The 18,147-nt window shown below is 54.0% G+C and overlaps 1 protein-coding gene across 1 annotated transcript in view; it reads left to right on the forward strand.

The window, feature by feature from the left end:
- The window catches only part of WDTC1 (WD and tetratricopeptide repeats 1), a 65,283-nt gene extending 47,564 nt beyond the window's left edge, over positions 1-17,719 (forward strand). The window contains exons 6-16 of the mRNA XM_056123001.1: positions 2,439-2,626; positions 4,751-4,933; positions 5,726-5,820; positions 6,242-6,357; positions 7,667-7,742; positions 8,319-8,427; positions 9,124-9,297; positions 12,287-12,522; positions 14,394-14,565; positions 15,397-15,589; positions 17,076-17,719. Coding sequence (XP_055978976.1) covers positions 2,439-2,626; positions 4,751-4,933; positions 5,726-5,820; positions 6,242-6,357; positions 7,667-7,742; positions 8,319-8,427; positions 9,124-9,297; positions 12,287-12,522; positions 14,394-14,565; positions 15,397-15,589; positions 17,076-17,276 — 1,743 coding nt within the window. The 3' untranslated portion in view covers positions 17,277-17,719. The remainder of the gene's footprint in view (positions 1-2,438; positions 2,627-4,750; positions 4,934-5,725; positions 5,821-6,241; positions 6,358-7,666; positions 7,743-8,318; positions 8,428-9,123; positions 9,298-12,286; positions 12,523-14,393; positions 14,566-15,396; positions 15,590-17,075) is intronic.
- The last annotated feature ends 428 nt before the right edge of the window (positions 17,720-18,147 follow it).

Raw genomic sequence — 18,147 nt, forward strand, 5'->3', positions numbered from 1 at the left:
CTCACTCCTGGGGGGGTAAGGGGACCCAATGGAGCAAGTGCCCAAGCTGCTGTACTATGACTCCAGCCCCAAGGGAGATCTGATTTAAGAAATCACCTGACATCTCTGAGTCCACTTAGTCATCTGCAAGAGGAAGTAGCTGAGGTTATCAACCCATACTTATGAACAAATACATAATTTTAAAAAAATAGTCCACCAAATGAATATTAGAGTTCATTGAGATAACTAATACATTTCTGAGTTCATAAAACAAGAATTCGGCAGTGGCTTTGATGCTTGCTAACATTGGAAAAAGTACTTATATTCATAGACCTTTCTCCTATTGTATAAAAATAATGTGGAATGGATTGGGATGCCAGGGAGATAGTAAGGCAGGTAAAATGCGTGCTTGCCTTGCATGTCGCTGATGCTGGTTTGGTCCCCAGCACTGCAGAATGGCTCCCCCAAGCATCAGCCTAAGTGATTCCTGTGTGCAGTCAGGAGTAAGCCCTGAAGTATGACCCCATAATAGAAGAAACAAAATAATAATGATACTATACAAGAGGATTCTTTTCCAAATGAAATATGACTCTTTATTTAACCTGTGAGCTCCCCCTAGTGGCAGCTACAATGTGTGAGACTTGGGGCACAGATTACTTTGGGAATGGACCCGCATGGTGGTGGGGGTGGGGGGGTGGGGAATGAGGGCAGGGGTGTTGGTTGCACACCCGGGTTTCAGGGAAGAGGAGGACTCTTCTCTACTAGGTGTTCAGGGGCACTCCCAGAGGTGCTTGTGATGCCACAAATTCTTAGCAAGGATTCATCTGCTTATTTCTATTTAACATGGAGTATACTGTCTCCATGAACACTATTAGTTGTCCCTATAGGTGATTAAATTATGTTCCTCTGTCCCTTGACCTGCAGTACCATTAGAGAAATATGTGTTGGAGAAGTGAATTGTCGCTCTTGTGTGAACATTTCAAGTCAAGTGGAATTTCAGCTATTTAAATGTAGAATGACGTCTCATGCACCAGTACTCACTTGGCCTTGTTGTCTATTGGGATAAACTTTTCCATTAAGATAAAAAGAGGGTAGGTGGTTGGAGCGATAGCACAGCGGGTAGGGCATTTGCCTTGCATGCAGCCAACCCACGTTCAATTCCCAGCATCCCATATGGTCCCCCGAGCACCGCCAGGAATAATTCCTGAGTGCAGAGCCAGGATTAACCCCTGTGCATCGCTGGGTGTGACCCAAAAAGCAAATATATATATATAGAGGCGGGGGGCAAAGTAATAATACAGCAGGTTAGGTGTTTTCCTTGCACGTGGCCAACCTGGGTTTGTTTCTTGGCATCCCATATGGTCCTCCAAGCACTATCAGGAGTGATCCCTGAGTGCAGAGCCAGGAGTAATCCCTGAGCACTACTGGGTGTGGCCCCAAAAATGAAAAAATTAGAAGAGGGATCCATAGGGTGGAAGTAAGATGGGGTCACAAGCTATCATGATGGGGTATCATGTCACTCTATCACATGTCCCTTGAAAAGATCTGAGACTCAAGCCATCTGTGGCCCTCACAGGGACCTCCACAAGTTTGGGACTGTGCGTTCCCAGAGAATGGGCTTCCACCTAAGGATAGAATAGGCAGGAGATGCCATGGACCCTACCCTGGGCTCCTTCCCTAGGAAAGGGCCCTAGCAAATGTCCCTTGGCCAGAGCTTGTTACAGACTCACAGCCAGCGATGTGAGCAGTGGTTGAGGTGAGGTTTCCCATGTTGGGAGAAGGGCCATAAAAGGAAAAGAAAATAAAGGGGGGCAGAGAAATAGCTCCACCCAGGTTTGACCCCAGAACTGCATGATTCCTAGGAGTAATACCACTAGGAATAACCCCCAACCACAGACTCAGGAATTACCCCCGAGCACCACCATAGGTAATATAATAATAATATAGGCCCTCCCGTTGATCATCGATTTGCTCGAGCGGGCCCAGTAACGTCTCCATTGGAGACTTTGTTGTTACCGTGTTTGGCATATCGAATACGTCACGGGGAGCTTGCCAGGCTCTGCCGTGCGGGCGAGATACTCTCGGTAGCTTGCCGGGCTCTCCGAGAGGGGCGGAGAAATCGAACTCGGGTCGGCCACGTTGGCTGCGTGCAGGGCAAACGCCCTACCGCTGTGCTAGCACCACCATATGTGGCCCCAAAACAAAAGGGGAAAGTTCCTAAGGTCTTCCTGTACAGGTATTATCTGTGCCAATTTCTCGCTTTTTGTGTGCAGGCAAACTGAAAGTTATCTCGGGCTCATACTCTAGATCCCATTTTCTTAGTGGACTATTTTGAATGGGTTGCTTTTTTCACTGGATATGGAGAGGGACAGAGACACTCACCCCTAGACTAGCCTCCATCTGTAGCCAACCCTGCCCCGCACCGCCTGCTTTTCTCTCCTTCAATCTCTCTCGAGCAGTTCCTGCCTCACGCTGGGGACCGAATCTTGATCACGGGGGCAGCTGACTCCAAGGTGCATGTCCACGATCTGACTGTAAAGGAGACCATCCACATGTTTGGAGACCACACAAACCGAGTGAAGCGCATTGCCACGGCGCCTATGTGGCCCAACACGTTCTGGAGTGCTGCTGAGGATGGGCTTATCCGGTAAGGGCCTGAAGCAGGAGGGGGTCGATGCCACTCCTGCTCCCCACCCCCACCCCACCATGTCCTCTGCCTCTGCCCATCTGCCTCTACTGCTGCTTTCCACAGCCAGGCTCCTCACTTCAGCAGTTCTTGCCACCTTTGTGTACCCAGGACAGTTGTCTGTGACACACTCAGCTGGGAACTTTGCTTAGTCTGCCCTCCCTTTCTCCCCCACCCCACCCCACTCTACCTGCTCCTGCACTATGTCCAGGCCGGCTGACCTTTGGGCGCATAGTCTTTGCCTCCTCTGGACTTTCACACTGGGCTATTTGTGGGTTGGGAAGCATCTGGGATTTTCTGTGCCTTGCTATCATAAGATCAGCCTAAGCATCAGGTTCTCCAGGGCCAGAGAGATAGTGTGAAAGTAAGTTAAAGCACTTCCCTGCACATGATCAACTTGAATTAGAGTCTCCAGTACCAGTGGTTCCCAGAACCCAGAGCCCAGAGCCCTCAATACTGCTGGATGTGACAAAATTATAGGAGTTTTGAGGATTCTCTGATTTTCTGAGCAGGAAATGATGTGATGAAAAGTATTTTTGAGGAGACTTCAGCAATAGTATAGCGGGTAGGATGCTTGCCTTGCACACGGCTAACCCAGCAGATCCCCGGCATCTCATCTGATCGCCTAAGCCTGCCAGAAATAACCCCCACCCCCGAAATAAGAAAAATTGTTCTGAAAGAGCAATCTGGTGAGCATGGTTTAGAAAGATAAGGTGAACAGTGGAGAGGTAAGTGCAGAGGTTTAGGCAAGGGTGAGGAAGCACATGGAGAAAGTCCTCTCCGCTCCCTGAATCCCGTGTGTTCGCAGCAGGAAGTTTACAGGCTGCAAGGATGGCGGTGCACAGCCAGGCAGATAATTCAGCACAGTCTTTACCGCCCGCGTGGGACTCCTGGGCATCTTTCAGCACCTGGTGTTTCTAGGTAGCTCTTAATTTACCGCTAGATTGTCTTCTCTGTCACCTCCATGATTCTTTTGTTTCCTGAAAGAAAAGTAAATGAGAAATAGAATTAAGGAGTTGGAGGCCATGGCTATCGGTCAAAGAGCAGAGCACGTGCCTGGCAGGGCATGAGTCTGAGTCGGATTCCCAGTACCACACACATGGCCGCTCCCTCCCCCATCCTGCCCTCCTGCGTGCAGCAGCACCACCTATAAAAATTATTTTTTTCCTCTATTTGTTTAGTTTTGGTTTTTGATTTGGGGTCACACCCACTGATGCGCAGGATTTATCCCTGGCTTCACACTCAGGGATCACTCCTGGAGGGCTCGAGGGCCCGTAGGGGGTAACGGAGATTGAATCCCCGGGTCGGCTATGTACAAGGCAAGCAGCCTACCGCTGTATATCACTCCAGCCTGGAACATTTCTACTTCCAAGAAATTTTTCAAAAGAAGCAGAGCATCGTTATTAAAACACAATCTTAGGACATTTACTAGCAGTGCCATTCTAGGCAAGTTATTTAACTCAGTTAATTTTCATTATTGTAGTGGAACCTACGGTGGTATGGGGATAAAATTTGTGCTTGTACAATACTCAGGAAAATACTAGAAACAAAGCAATTTCTAAGTGTTTATAATCAGTAATAATTGTACATAAGTTGTAGTTATACAGCATATGGGTGGTTTTGGGGTTTTTTTTGAGGGGTTGGTTTGGGTTGTGTTTTTGGTTTTTGGGTTTTGGTTGTTTGTTTTGTTTTGTTTTATGGGGGAGGTTTGGGCCACACCAGCAGTGTTCAGGACTTACTCCTCGCTCAGGAATCACTCCTGGTGGGCTCAGGGGACCGTATGAGGTGTTGGGGATTGAAACAAGGCAAGGACCCTATCCACTGTACTATCTTTCCAGCCCCAATAATACTGATATATTTTTGATGTACCAAATATATCAAAAATATATTTGGTTCTAGTAGTATCAACCTTAGAAGAAGGATACTACAACAAAACAGAAGGTATGGGATTCTTTTAGCGTTCTTATCTTTTACGAACAGTTCCAAAGTCCCTCCCAAGCCCCCGGTATCACAAGGCCTCATTTCTCCTCTGCCTTTCACTTAAGGATTTGCCCCCCAGTCTCCTCACTGTGCCCTCTCTCACAGCCAGTATGACCTTCGGGAGAACAGCAAGCACTCGGAGGTGCTGATTGACCTGACAGAGTACTGTGGCCAGTTGGTGGAGGCCAAGTGCCTCACTGTCAACCCCCAGGACAACAACTGCCTGGCAGTAGGGGCCAGTGGGCCCTTCGTGAGACTATATGACATTCGCATGATCCACAACCACAGGTATGGACTCCAGCCCCACCAGCAGCTTCTTTACTCTCAGTCACAGCCCCTTTTGTTTTTAAGAGAGTTTTGTTTGTTGTTTGTTTTGTTTTGTTTGTAATTTGTTGATCTTAAAAAATTTAATGTGGATTATTTTGGAAAATACAAAAGTACAATAAATGACCTATGATTTATCATCTGAGAAAAATCAGTGTATAGTGTTTTCTGCCTATGCTTTTACTGTGAATATTTGTACAGTTATATAACCTTATACATGTCATCTTATTTTATTCTTTTTTTTTTTAGAGGATAGAAAAAGTTTATTGGAAAGTAGAAAAGAAACTCCCCAGCTTGGGAGGTACTTAGTATCTTAGTATAGGACTAAAACTTCTCTCTTTGTTAACAAAAGTAGAATGCGCTCAGAACCTGCATCAAAGTCCAGTCCTGAGCGGCCCTGCCAGCCTGGGTTTTTAGCGCACACCTGGACAGGTGCAGGAGTGTCTGACCTGCTTTACTCTCATTAGTGGGCTTGGGGACCCTCTGCACTAATGAGTTGGAGTGGGACTTGAGCTTTAGTGTCTTCATCTGTAAAATGGAGAGCAAAGGGTGATCATGAGGACCAGGACAGGAAACCTAATCTTTGTGTAAAGCCCCATAATGCTATGAAGTTTGCATTCACAAGTCTAGTTCTTAGACCTCTGGGCTTATTGGGGTAAGGAAGCACGATACCTCTCTGCCTCAGGGACATAATCTTAGGTTTTCCTGTAGTGGGTGTTCTGGGACCCTGACCTGTCTGGTTTCCCTTCTCATCAGGAAGAGCATGAAGCAGAGTCCTTCGGCCGGCGTGCACACCTTCTGTGACCGGCAGAAGCCCCTTCCAGATGGTGCAGCCCAGTATTATGTAGCAGGTAGGCCTCAGCCCGCCTCTGGCTCCCGTTCCTTGCTGAATGCTGACCTCCTCCGGGGCTTCTTAGGAGGCAGCAAGCAGCAGTGGTCAGGAGCAAGCGTTTCCGAGTCAAGCAGATCTGGCCTTTGATCCTTACTGCCATTGTCCAGCCATCGTCTGACCTTTGGTAAATTGCTTATCCTTGATGAGCCTTAAGTTCTTTCCTGTAAAATGAGATCATAAAATACGAAGTGAGTTAAAGCATCTGAAGCAGTTGGCCCACACATTTGACTGAGGGCTTAATTTAAATGCTTTTGTGATAGTGATTGCTCTCATCCTTGTATCTGACTTCATACTACTCCCTCACCATTGCGGGGTGGGGGAGCGGCAGGAGAAGCACTGTTGGGAGCCATGGCTTAAGGTGACTGGGCCCTTCCCTGCAGGGCACTTGCCAGTGAAGATGCCTGACTATAACAACCGTCTTCGAGTGCTGGTGGCCACCTACGTGACCTTCAGCCCCAACGGCACGGAGCTGCTGGTCAACATGGGTGGGGAGCAGGTATGCAGCACTGCCCGGGACGGCTTCTCCCCACTGTCGCCCCATAGCCAGCAGCCAGGAGAGGTTCCTTGGTAATGTTCATTGTGTGTGCTCTCAGTCAGGCTAATTCGTAAGTTTCGTATAAACTCTTTCATCCTACAAGCACTCCATCCTGAGCATTTCCTTTGCATCCACATAAGGAGGATATGTACAAAAATAAGGTCCACCCAGAGTAAGGAGAGGCATGGCCAGTGAAGTAGTTATGCCATTATGAGGCCAGGTGTGAGCATGCGTAGAAGAAATGGGATGGAGAGTAAGTGTCCTGGTTCGGAAAAGGGCACTGGCTCCAGAAAGCTAAGCCACCACCTTGCCGGAGGTGGCCTAGAGATAGGCAGTGAGCCAGGCGGTCTTACAGAATGTTTCAGACACACTTGGTGCTGGGTCCTGGTGATGCTTCATGATACTTTCATGGCCATGAATAACACTTAGACTCTAAAAGGAGACTGGAGCAATAGTACAGCAAGTTAGGTCCTTGTACACACCCTTCCCAGGTTCAATCCCCAGAATTCCATATGACCCCAAGCTCCTCCTGGAGTAATTTCTGAGTGCAGAGCCAGAACTTACCCCTGAGCATCACCAAGTGTGGCCCAAAAACTGAAGGAAAAAAGTAAAAACCTTAAACTCTGAGCCTATTTGTTCATGTGTGAAGGGAGTAATGATAATTGTTATCTCTTCATGGGGTAGTTTATGGGATGAAATAAGTCATATTAAATACTCAGCAGAGTTTCTGGAGCAAAGTAAGAATTCACTCAATGTTCATTTATAATAAAATGCACAAAGGGAAGTTCCCAGCAGTGTCACTTTGGGGACACTGCTGTCCTTCTCTGAGGCTTCCGTTTTCCCATCTGTAAAATGACATGTTGGGCTGTAACCGCGGAGAACCTTCTCATTTTAAACAATTGATTTTAATTCATGAGTGAAATTAAGTAATCCACCCTCCACAAATCAACCTTGTCTCACTGGGGAGATTTCCCCTCTGAGGTTTGCTCCTCAGAAACCCCTCCGAGTCTCCCTCGGTGGCTCACGCTGAATGTCCACTGTATTCCCTCCTGCTGACTGCCAAACCTGGCCCAGGATCCAGCCACTTTTTTTTCCCTCAGGGTGGGCACAGGATGGGGGTGGAGGACGGCTACTCCCGCACAGTGCTTGGGATCAAGGCCGAGGCTTCCTGATGCAGAGCATGCTCAGCAGGTCTCCGGGCCGACTCCCTGCTCCCCAGCCACCTCATCACCTCACAGCCTCCATCTCTCCTCTTGACCCTCCGCTCTAGGTCTATTTGTTTGACCTGACATACAAGCAGCGGCCGTACACCTTCCTCTTGCCCAGAAAATGCCATTCCTCAGGGGGTAAGTTCTTCCTCCTGGCGTGTCTGCTGGGGAGCGAGTGTGCGCGCGTGCTGCCTCGGCTGAGAAACCTGCCCCCTTGTGCTGTGGCTCCAATTCTCCAGAAGAAGTCGGTTTTCCGACTTGTGTGACACTGTCCGTGCAGTGTGAAGGACGGTCGCTGTAATTCCGAGAGACCTGACAGGGTTGGCCTTACCGCCCTTTACATTTCTCTCTGAAATTTAAAAAAAAGGGGAAAAAGCCAGCTCTCTCCTTGGCTTTTCTCATGAGGACCTGAGGCAGTTGTTCTTCACGGCTCAGCCTGAATCAGTCTCCTCAGTGGCTTCTTCTTGGACCCAGCCCTGATTTGGGCACTAACTCACCCCCACCTCCTACCCCCCTTTCCAAGGGCAGTGCCCACTGAAGCTGTGCCTCTTCAGCCAGCAGAGGGCGCACGGGCTTTTCTCTCCAGCCTGGCCTGCTGGCCCAGCAGAACTGGCTCTCTGGGAGGGGAGCCGCACCCCAAGCCCTTGAGCTGGAGGGCTTCGAAGGCAAGTGCGAGCAGGCGATCGCTGTTCCTTTCTCCCCACCCCCTGCCAGAAGTTCAGAATGGCAAGATGGCCACCAACGGCGTCTCCAACGGCGTCTCCAACGGCCTGCACCTCCACAGCAATGGCTTTCGACTGCCGGAGAGTCGGGGGCATGTCAGGTGAGGCCACCTCCCAGCCCTGGTTACACCTCGGGGGCTAGAGGAAGCACCAGCTTCCTCACCCCCACGCAGGGGCGTCCCTTTGAGTCAGGCAAGCAGGACAGTGAGGTCCCTGCAGTGTGACTGGTGGTCCCGGTGCCACTCCCACCTGTGGGACTCCAGCCATGCTCAGATCGAAGCTCTGCTTCCTCCGTTCAGCCTCTGGGTCAGGCGTCCCAGCCTGGAGCTCCCACCTGATGGGCTTCCCCCCAGATGACCCCCTCCATTTTCTTCTCCATCTCGTCACATCTTCTCACCTCTATTCTCAGCCGCGTCCTGCCCCAGCTTGGGATACAGAAGTGCTCAAAGCCTCCAGCCCTGAGAGAAACAGAATTCCCCACAGAGCAGGCACAGGAAGGACCTGGTGGTCTTAGGTCTGGCTCAGAGGGTGGCAGGTGGTGTCTGTGACTCTCAGACCCGGGAGCTTGAATAAGAATTACCAGCTTGGACAACCTGGTTTCTGCTCCTCCACCTTTCCACTGGCTTAGAATCCATGGAAACCCAGGCGAGGATGAGGGTGGTCCCCACTGCTCGTTGGCCATGCAAATCCCACAAGCCAAGGCAAACCAGAAAAGCCCTCAGGCAGGAACCTCTTGACTTCCTGAGGGACTGCGCTTCCCTTGGGACCTGACTCGATTCTGCGCTGCTTCTCCTTAGCCCGCAGGTAGAGCTGCCCCCGGACCTGGAGCGCGTGAAACAGCAGGCCAATGAGGCTTTTGCCTGCCAGCAGTGGACCCAGGCCATTCAGCTCTACAGCAAGGCTGTGCAGAGGGCCCCTCACAACGCCATGCTCTATGGAAATCGAGCCGCTGCCTACATGAAGCGCAAGTGGTGAGTGGGCCTGAGCCAGGGCGAGGGACGAAGGCAGGAGGCCTCACGGGGCTGAGTTGCTGCAGCATGCAGGGAAGGGGGTGATGCCAGTTGGTGGTTTCTGCCCAGGTCTCTCAGCCTGACCTCAGTGCTGGCCCTATCCCACCCTCTCCTCAATCATCTCAAGCCGCAAGAAAGGTCTCAGCTTCTCAGATTCACGGGTCACTTCTGCATGGTGCTTTGTCAGAGTGCCGTGACCACCAGAATTGCAAGAAATGGGGGGTCTCATATTGGTCTTCGAAGGAGAAATGAATTTTGCTAGTTGGAAATAAGATATGTGGTGAATTCCCTTGATTTGTGTGTGGAATGATCCTGTAGTCATTGACCTTGTAGTGTGCTTTCCTGTGTGCTCAGCCCCTTTGGACCAAACATGAATCTCGAGATCTCAAGCCAGTTCTGGGTTGTACTGGGCACTAGTGGCAGGTGACAAAGGGTAGATCCAGGATCCTAAAGAATCCTTTCTCTCTGGAGACCATCAGGGCCCCCAGCCCTTCTGCCTGCAGCACCAGCAGGCAAGCAGGCCCCCATCCCCCAGCCTGGGCCAGGACTGGAGATGGATAGAGCTGGGCCCACAGCCATTTCTGCTCCGTCTGGCATCCGTCGGCTCTGCCCAGACAGACAGGCCAGCTGGTGTGCCATCGTCTGGCTGCAACAAGGCAGGCCGGAGAGGGAGACTTAAGAAAACCACCCAAGATAGCAGAATGGCAAATGGGGACTTAGGAACACACTGCCCCCTCAGACCTTAGGTCAGGCATCAGGCGCATGCCATGGACCCAGGGGGCAGCCAGGCCCAGGAGGTGAGGGTTTCAGGGTTCCCATCCAACACTGGGGTGGGGCACAGTGGTCCCTGTCCAGGCCCCGTGCTGAGAGCTGCTTTCTGTCCCTATGTGTCCTCAGCCTGGTCTCTGAACTCTCCTGTGTACAGCGTACTCGGGACACAAAGCCTTGTCGCTGCTGTGCTCCAGAGTACCCCACCTCTGGGGCAGGGGCTGCCACACCATCAGAGAGGCAGAAGTAGAAGCAGCAAGTCTGAATGGTCAGGTCAAGCGTTGTGGGTCTTCCTCAAGGGAAAAAATGGGTGGTGGCTTCAGCTGTGAATCAGGGAAGCATCAGGGAGATGGGGTGTCTGAATGGGCATTAAGTGTGGGCAGATGTAGTCAAAGAATGGGGGGGGGAGCATGAAAGGAGGAAGGGGACAGTGGAGGAGCCTTTCCCAGGGAGATGATATTTGGGGGGAACAAAAGCGTGGGGGCGGGGGACTGAGTGAATTGCTGGTTTGCTGAACAACAAGCCATTTGGCTGAAGCAGTGGGTCCGGGAAGGGACTGGCAGGAGATGAGTCTAGGAGGTAGCCTGGGGCTGGCCCGGAAAGGACTCGGAATGCAGAGCGGTGGCGTTCTGGCCTCAATTCAGCGGATGATGGGCAACTGCTGAGGAGTTCTGAGCTGTTGAGGGATGGTGCTGAGGGCGTCCTTTCAGGGAAATTGATCTGGCAATGAGTCTAGATGGGTGAGCCCTGGGGCCAACCTGCTCTCTCCCCTTCCCCCCATGCCTGCCAGTGACCCCTAGAATGTCACAGTCTGTCCCAGGCCAGTCTCCCCAGGGCTGCCATCTGCTCCTTGGATGCAGTGGGAGTTGTCACCCCTGGGCTGCTGGCTGGTCTCTAATCTAGGTCTCCCAGGAGCTCTGAGGGGCACCTTGCAGGCAGTAATTGGGTTTCCAGGCAGCGCCTGCTCCTTCGTCACAGCCACTCGTTCTGACGCAGGCCACGCCATCGAAGCACCGTTTCCTGTCTGCCCCCACACTGGCTGATCTGCCTGTGCCTGGCTGGCTGGGCCTGGCTGCTGGAGAGCCGGCTGCTCGCTCTCAGGGGGGCTGGGGGGGGGGGGGCGGTCAGGAGGACACTGTCCCTGTCACGCCTGCCTTGGCTTGTGTGGGAGGGCTGTGAGCAGTGGCTGAGCGGAAAGGCCATCAGCCCTGTGAGTGCTGCTTGGCACAGTTGGGTCTCAGGCCACCTTAGCCCAGCGGGACAAAACACCGCTCCCAGAAGAGAAGCCGCCCTCCAGCTCTCCCCTGGAGAGGCAGAAGCAGCGCGCTGGGGGGAGTGTGACCCTGTGTACAGGCACAGGAGCTCTGAGGGGGGGAAGAGGAGGCTTTTCCTTGACTGCCCCCCCTACCCCCACCCCCCATTTACTGCACCTCCAAAAAGCTCCGTTCTCCTTCCCTGCATCCTTGCCTTAGGAGACTGGAGAAGCAAGGAGGACTGATTTGGAACTCCTGGTGTCTATCCGCTCCGCCATCAGCTTCCATTGAGCTGACTCTGCCAGACTGTCAGTCCCCCTCCTCCAGCCCCAGGAGGTGCAGGCCACAGCTGCTGTGGATCAGTGGGCCAGGACAGAGCGGGAGCAGCTCGGCTTGCTGCCTGTTGGTCAGGCCCCGAGCCCCCAGCCTGGCACTTCTGGCTTCCCCAGACCTCCGAGCTGTCCTTGAGGGCGCCGGCCTGGGACATGACTTTGAAGGCCAGCCGGGCGGGATTTTAGGAGGTGCATGGAGGAAGTGAGAAGGAGGGCTGAAGCGGGCACAATGCCAGCACTTGTGCTGCAGCGCTGCAGGCGCCTGGGGTGAGCTGTGCACAGTTGCGCTCTGGGTCCAGCAGAGGGCAGCCCAACACTGGTCTTTGCCACACACGCAGCTTCCAGCCGCCCATCCGCCGCGCTCCCGCTCTCCCCCCTCCCCCACCCTACCTAAGACCTCAGGGTTCCTGGCTGGTTTCCTTAACACACTCTGTCTTCTGGGAAGTGAGGCCTTGCTGCGCCAGGATTTTCTTCAGTTGCAAGGAACCCCTTGCTCTGGGTCAGAGGCGGGCTCTGGTGGCCGCAGGAAGCCAGGACTGAGTGGGGGACTCCTTGCCTGCTGCCCTACCTCCTGACCACACTCACTGGCCTTCTCAGGGATGGTGACCACTACGATGCTCTGAGAGACTGCCTCAAGGCCATCTCCTTGAACCCATGCCACCTGAAGGCACACTTCCGCCTGGCCCGCTGCCTCTTTGAGCTCAAGTATGTCGCTGAGGCCCTGGAGTGCCTGGATGACTTCAAGGGGAAGTTCCCAGAGCAGGCCCACAGCAGTGCCTGTGATGCTTTGGGCCGTGACATCACCGCTGCCCTCTTCTCCAAAAACGATGGCGGTGAGTAGGCCCTCGGAGGGCTGGTCTAAATGCTTCCTGACTTTCTGAAGAGGATGCCGTTCTCGGGTTGGGGGAGTCCTGGGTTTCAATGCTCATCAGAAACCAGGTGACCTGGAGACAGTCTCCTGCTCTCTGAGAGATTCCCTCTGCTCCCCTGCAATGGGGAGGCCAGTACTTGCTCTCCAGAGACTGGAAGGTTGAACAGTAGCATGTTGAAAGCACCCAGCAGAGTGCCCTGGACCCAGGATAAGAGCGAGCTGGGCTCAGGCAGGCTGTCAACTCTAGCTGGGTCTTCTCACCTGAGTATAAACTCGGGGCCCTGTCTGCTCTGTGGGGACAGTTGCTAAGGGTTCCGTTGCTACCGGGGTGCCCACCTGCAGCAAAGGCAGGAATCCTGGGCAATAGAAATGCCTCTGGCACACAGCAGGGAGCTGCAGCTTGCAGTCTTGGCTCTGACGTGCAGTATCCATGGGACCTTGGGTGAAGCACATCTTCTCTCAGCCTGCTGTTTGACCTGCAGAGAAAGCATTTGAAGCTCTGTCCACGTCACCTCGGAGCACTGCAGAGCAAGTTGGAGAAGTGTCGGATCCTCTCTTCTTTGCAGTTACTAGCTTGAAATATGCTAACAGTATGTTTCATGCATTGCCAAAGAACTGACCAAGCCATTGGTTTTACTTTTTCTTTTTTGGTTTTGAGCCACACCCAGCGGTGGTGCTTAGGGCTTGTTCTTGACTCTGTGCTCAGGGATCAGTCCTGGCGTGCCAGGGATCGAACCTGATTCAGCCATGTGCAGAACAAGCACCCTACCCATTACACTATCTCTCTGGCTCCTTTTTTTTTTTTTTTGGCTTTTTGGGTCACACCTGGTGTTACACAGGGGTTACTCCTGGCTTTGCACTCAGGAATTACTCCTGGCGGTGCTCAGGGGACCATATGGGATGCTGGGAATCAAACCCGGGTTGGACGCATACAAGGCAAATACCGTACCCGCTGTGCTATCGCTTCAGCCCCTCTGGCTCTTTTCTTTTTCCTTTTTTGGGGGAGGGGAACTTGAGTATATTTCACGCATTTGCCATGTGTCAGGCACTGTGCAGGACCCTGGAAGTCTGGCTTTGAACAAATCCATTAGTATTTCTGTATTCGTGGTTTTAGAGCCAAATGAAAGAACCAGACAAACAATGGAGAAAGAAGTGTGACAAGTGACACGGAGACCTGCCATGGTCTAGGAGTATGGGAGAGGGCTTGTTGGCAGTGCTTCTTGGTAAAGAAACATCAAAGCTGAGGTCTCCAGGAGCATGAGAAGGAGTTAACTAGATACAAAGTGTAGTTGTTGGGGTGGGGGCGGGGGAGGCTGGGAGAGTTCCTGGCTTAAGGACTAACCTGTGTAATGGCCCTTTAGCGGGCAGCAATAAAGAGTCGAGAAAATGGGTATGGTATTACCCATGACACGTAGCCACCCCAGTGCCTCGGTTGAGCTCCAAGATAACTCCAGAGAGAACCTATTTGTTCCTTACTGCCTTTAGAGCTATGGATCTATTTGGGAAAATCGCCTGTTCAAGGTTTGCTTGCTGGTGCCCAGCGGCCTTTCACCAGCACGGAGCAGACCTTGGGCCTGGCCTCACTCAGGCCAGGCTCCAGGCATCTTTCCGGGGGCCAAGAGGGAGAGCTGCCTCCCGGCCTCAGGCCTCTCTGAACATCCTCACGGCCTGTGTTCGATCATGCTTCCTCACCACAGTTGTTCCCAGTTCTCCAGGGGAGGGCAAAGGGAGCCCTGCATTGCTCTTGCTTGGGCTGCACCCAGGGTCAGGGCTGCGAACAAGAGTGGGGGAGGGGGGAATAGGCCCTCACCTCTCCTTGCTGTCTGTCCCCAGAGGAGAAGAAGGGAGCTGGTGGAGGCCCTGTCCGCCTGCGCAGCACGAGCCGCAAGGATTCCATCTCAGAGGACGAGATGGTGCTGCGGGAACGAAGCTACGACTATCAGTTCCGCTACTGTGGCCACTGCAACAGCACCACGGATATCAAGGAGGCCAATTTCTTTGGCAGGTCTGAGGCCCTGAAGAAGAGGGCACAGCTTGGTTGGCAACTGGAGGTTGGGGGCTTGGGGGCAAAATGCTCTTAGGAAAGTCTCAAAGCCCAGCTCCTCCTCTACTGCAGGGCAAATGACCTCCCTACTGTGGACCTCAGTTTCGGCATCTATAAAATGGAGCCCTCCACCCTCAGTCATGGGGCTGTGCAGAGACCAGCGAGGTCATCCATGCGGCATCCAGCAGAGGGCCTGGTCTCCTTTATCCCTCACCTCCTGTGCTGTCCGGCTCCGTGTGCCAGAGCTTGGTCTCTCTGTCTGGGCGCATGAGCCTCCCTCTGCTAGGGCAGTGAGGCAGGAGTCCGCAGGACTGTTGTGGGTTCCTAACTACAGGTACAGAGACTGGAGGACCCGTTTGTGTCTCAGACACCAGAACCCCAGCCCTCTCCTCTGGTCAATGTTCCGCTCCCAATGGGAGATGAGCTCCAAGAATATACATGGAGAACGTCTCCATCACGATCCCCTTCGAGTGTCAGCGCAGTGTGTGAGGAACGGCAGTGGGCCAAGGGTAGACAGAGATCTAGGGACATAGGAAAATCACTCCTAACTCCCACAGAGGGACCCGGGCAACCCTTGACCCCGTCTGAGAGAACAGCTGAAGAGCAGTAAAGGCCCTTCCGTATGAGAATTATTAGCCTATTCATGTAAGGTTTGAGTCGGTAAAGACCCTCGACTCTGGGGGCTGCGTGGAACCCAGTTCTCTGCTCCCGCTTGCCCTGAGCCAGGCAGCCTCTCCGAGAGGCATGCAGCGAGCCCTGCACCTGACCTCCCTGTCCTTTGTCCCCTGCCAGCAATGCTCAGTACATTGTCAGTGGCTCTGATGACGGCTCCTTCTTCATCTGGGAAAAAGAGACCACCAACCTCGTCCGCGTGCTCCGAGGGGACGAGTCCATTGTCAACTGCCTGCAGCCACACCCCAGCTACTGCTTCCTGGCCACCAGTGGCATCGATCCCGTTGTGCGGCTCTGGAACCCCCGGCCAGAGGTGAGGACGTAGGAAGGCTGGGGTGAACCTGGCCAGGCCTCTTCCCATTGAGAAGAGAACTCAGTAATGCAGAAGCTAGATGCCGCTGGGATCCACTCCTTCCCGGCACCCAAGGCTGTGTGTCCTAGCTGTGGAGTTCTGGAAGCTTAGATGCAGTGGGTGTGTCAAGAGCTCGAGTTGACCCCTGCCCCTTCTAGGGGACTGTCCTGAGTGAGTCATAGGGAGACTCCCACACCAGACCAGTGGCCAGGGACATCAGGGCAAGAGGGCAGGAAAGGGGCCACTTCCTGAGATCATGCCTTGCTACCATGGTGCATTGGTCCCAGCAGGCCTCTCTGTGGAGGCTACTCCCTCAGCCGCAGGCCAGACATACAGGCTTCGAGCCTAGTGAGCCTGAGTTTGAATCCTGCTCCTCGAGGGACTGAGCCATCTCTGCCCACCAAAAAGAGGTGCCCCTGGGCCAGAGAGAGGACTCAACCAGCTGGAGCACATGCTTGGCAAGCAGGAATCAGTCCCCACACTGCATGGCCCCCTGAGCTCTACCAGGAGTGGCACTTAAGAGTAGAGCTGGAGTAGGATTCAGAGACCCCCACCATGACCAAACCCCCCCCCATAAATTTTTTTTTAAAAAAACCAAGGGGGCTGGAGCAATAGCACAGCGGATAGGGTGTTTGCCTTGCATGCAGCCGACCCGGATTCAATTCCCAGCATCCCATATGGTCCCCCGAGCACCACTAGGAGTGATTCCTGAATTCCTGAGTGCATGAGCCAGGAGTAACCCCAAAAAAACCAAGAAGAAAAGGAGGAAATCTCTGTGGAGCATTCAGGCCTGGAGACACTCAGAGATAGTGTGGACCCTTCACTAGAGTAGGAAACCAGGGGCTGGAGCAATAGCACAGCGGGTAGGGTGTTTGCCTTGCATGCAGCCGACCCGGGTTCAATTCCCAGCATCCTGTATGGTCCCCTGAGCACTGCCAGGGGTAATTCCTGAGCGCGAGCACAGAGCCAGGAGTAACCCCTGTGCATTGCCGGGTGTGACCCAAAAAGCAAAAATAAATAAATAAATAAAAATTTTAAAAAATTGAGTAGGAAACCAGCTGGGCAACAGACAGAGATTTAGTGGTCACTCCCATCCCGGCGGTGGCTTGAGGAGCAGGCTGAAGCGGGGAGACTCTGGGAAGGATGACAGCAGGAAGGGGCGATGAGGTCGGTCGCGGCGTCTGTACTCTCCCCCAGTGCCCAGTCTGCACCCCCAACACGTCCTGATACTCGTCATGCCATGCCCCTCCCTCTGTGTACCGTGAGTGTGTACCCCAGCTAGGTGCCCCCTGAGTGCCCATCTCCCCCACTCTGCAGCGTGTCCTGGCTTCCATGGCCAGGTGTCTCCCCACATGCCCCCCCATCACCCCGCGTGGTGCCTTGTCCCTCGGTGCGTGCTGGTCCCCCACACATCCACCCCAGTCGTGCGCGTCTCTCCCCTCCGCAGAGTGAAGACCTCACGGGCCGAGTGGTGGAGGACATGGAGGGGGCTTCCCAGGCCAACCAGCGGCGCATGAACGCAGACCCCCTGGAGGTGATGCTGCTCAACATGGGCTACCAGATCGCGGGCCTGAGCAGCGCGGGCGGTGCCGGGGCCTCAGACGACGAGGACAGCTCAGAGGGCCAGGTGCAGTGCCGGCCCAGCTAGACCCTCCTGCTACTGGCTGGACCTGCGCCCTGGGCAGGAAGTCAGGGGGTTCCGTTTGGTTTGTCTTCCTCCCCCCCTCCCCCGCCCCCATTTTGTTAGTTTGGCAATGGGGGTGGGGGTTGCTACAACTTGCTGGCTTTCAGACTTGGGGGCCAGAAGCCCCTCAGTGTGCCCCTCCCACTTCCATGTCCCTGGAGGCCCAGCCTGAAGCTGCCTTCCGGGACCACCCACCCCCTTCAGCCGGCCGCAGAAAAGGGAGTGAACCCCCATCAGTAAGGGCTCCCCCAGCAGCAAGGCTCGCTGCCCTGGGGCTTCAGGGAAGGCCCTGGAAAAGGACCCGGTCCTGCCCTCCCAGAGCCACAGTATTGGGTCGGGCCAGAGGGAGAGCGGGAGCCCCAGCACGGGCCAGGCCACGCCACTGCCCTGGTCACGGCAGAGCACGCAGGCCCTCGGCGCGTCCCGGGCTCCGGCTCGGGACCCCACGCCCGCTCTCACCGGTCACCTCTGGGGTCCAGCCTCTTCCCGGGACCCTGGCATGGGAGCCCACCCACCTCCATGCCAGCTCTCCCTGTCAGCACTACAGCCACTCTCCTCTCTGGGGCGCTCCTCGGCCTCACTGTGACCTTTCTGCCAGAGCACCCAGCTGGGTCTGTCCTCACTGAGGTGGGGCTCCCCGCTAAGGGCCTTCCACCCTCCTCCCGCCCCACATGCTGAGCCGCCACAAAGACCAAAGAAGTGATGGCTTTTCTCTGTCCCCTGCTGCTCCGGGGGGAGGGGGTCTCCTGAACCACTCAGACGGGAAGTCCCTAGCTCAGCCCCCGCCCCCCTCAGCAGCCCGAGCTTTACACTGGACGCAGCAGCAGGTCGCCCC

This window comes from Sorex fumeus, unplaced genomic scaffold (genome assembly GCF_029834395.1).
Source record: "Sorex fumeus unplaced genomic scaffold, SorFum_2.1 ptg000047l, whole genome shotgun sequence".
Taxonomy (NCBI): domain Eukaryota; kingdom Metazoa; phylum Chordata; class Mammalia; order Eulipotyphla; family Soricidae; genus Sorex; species Sorex fumeus.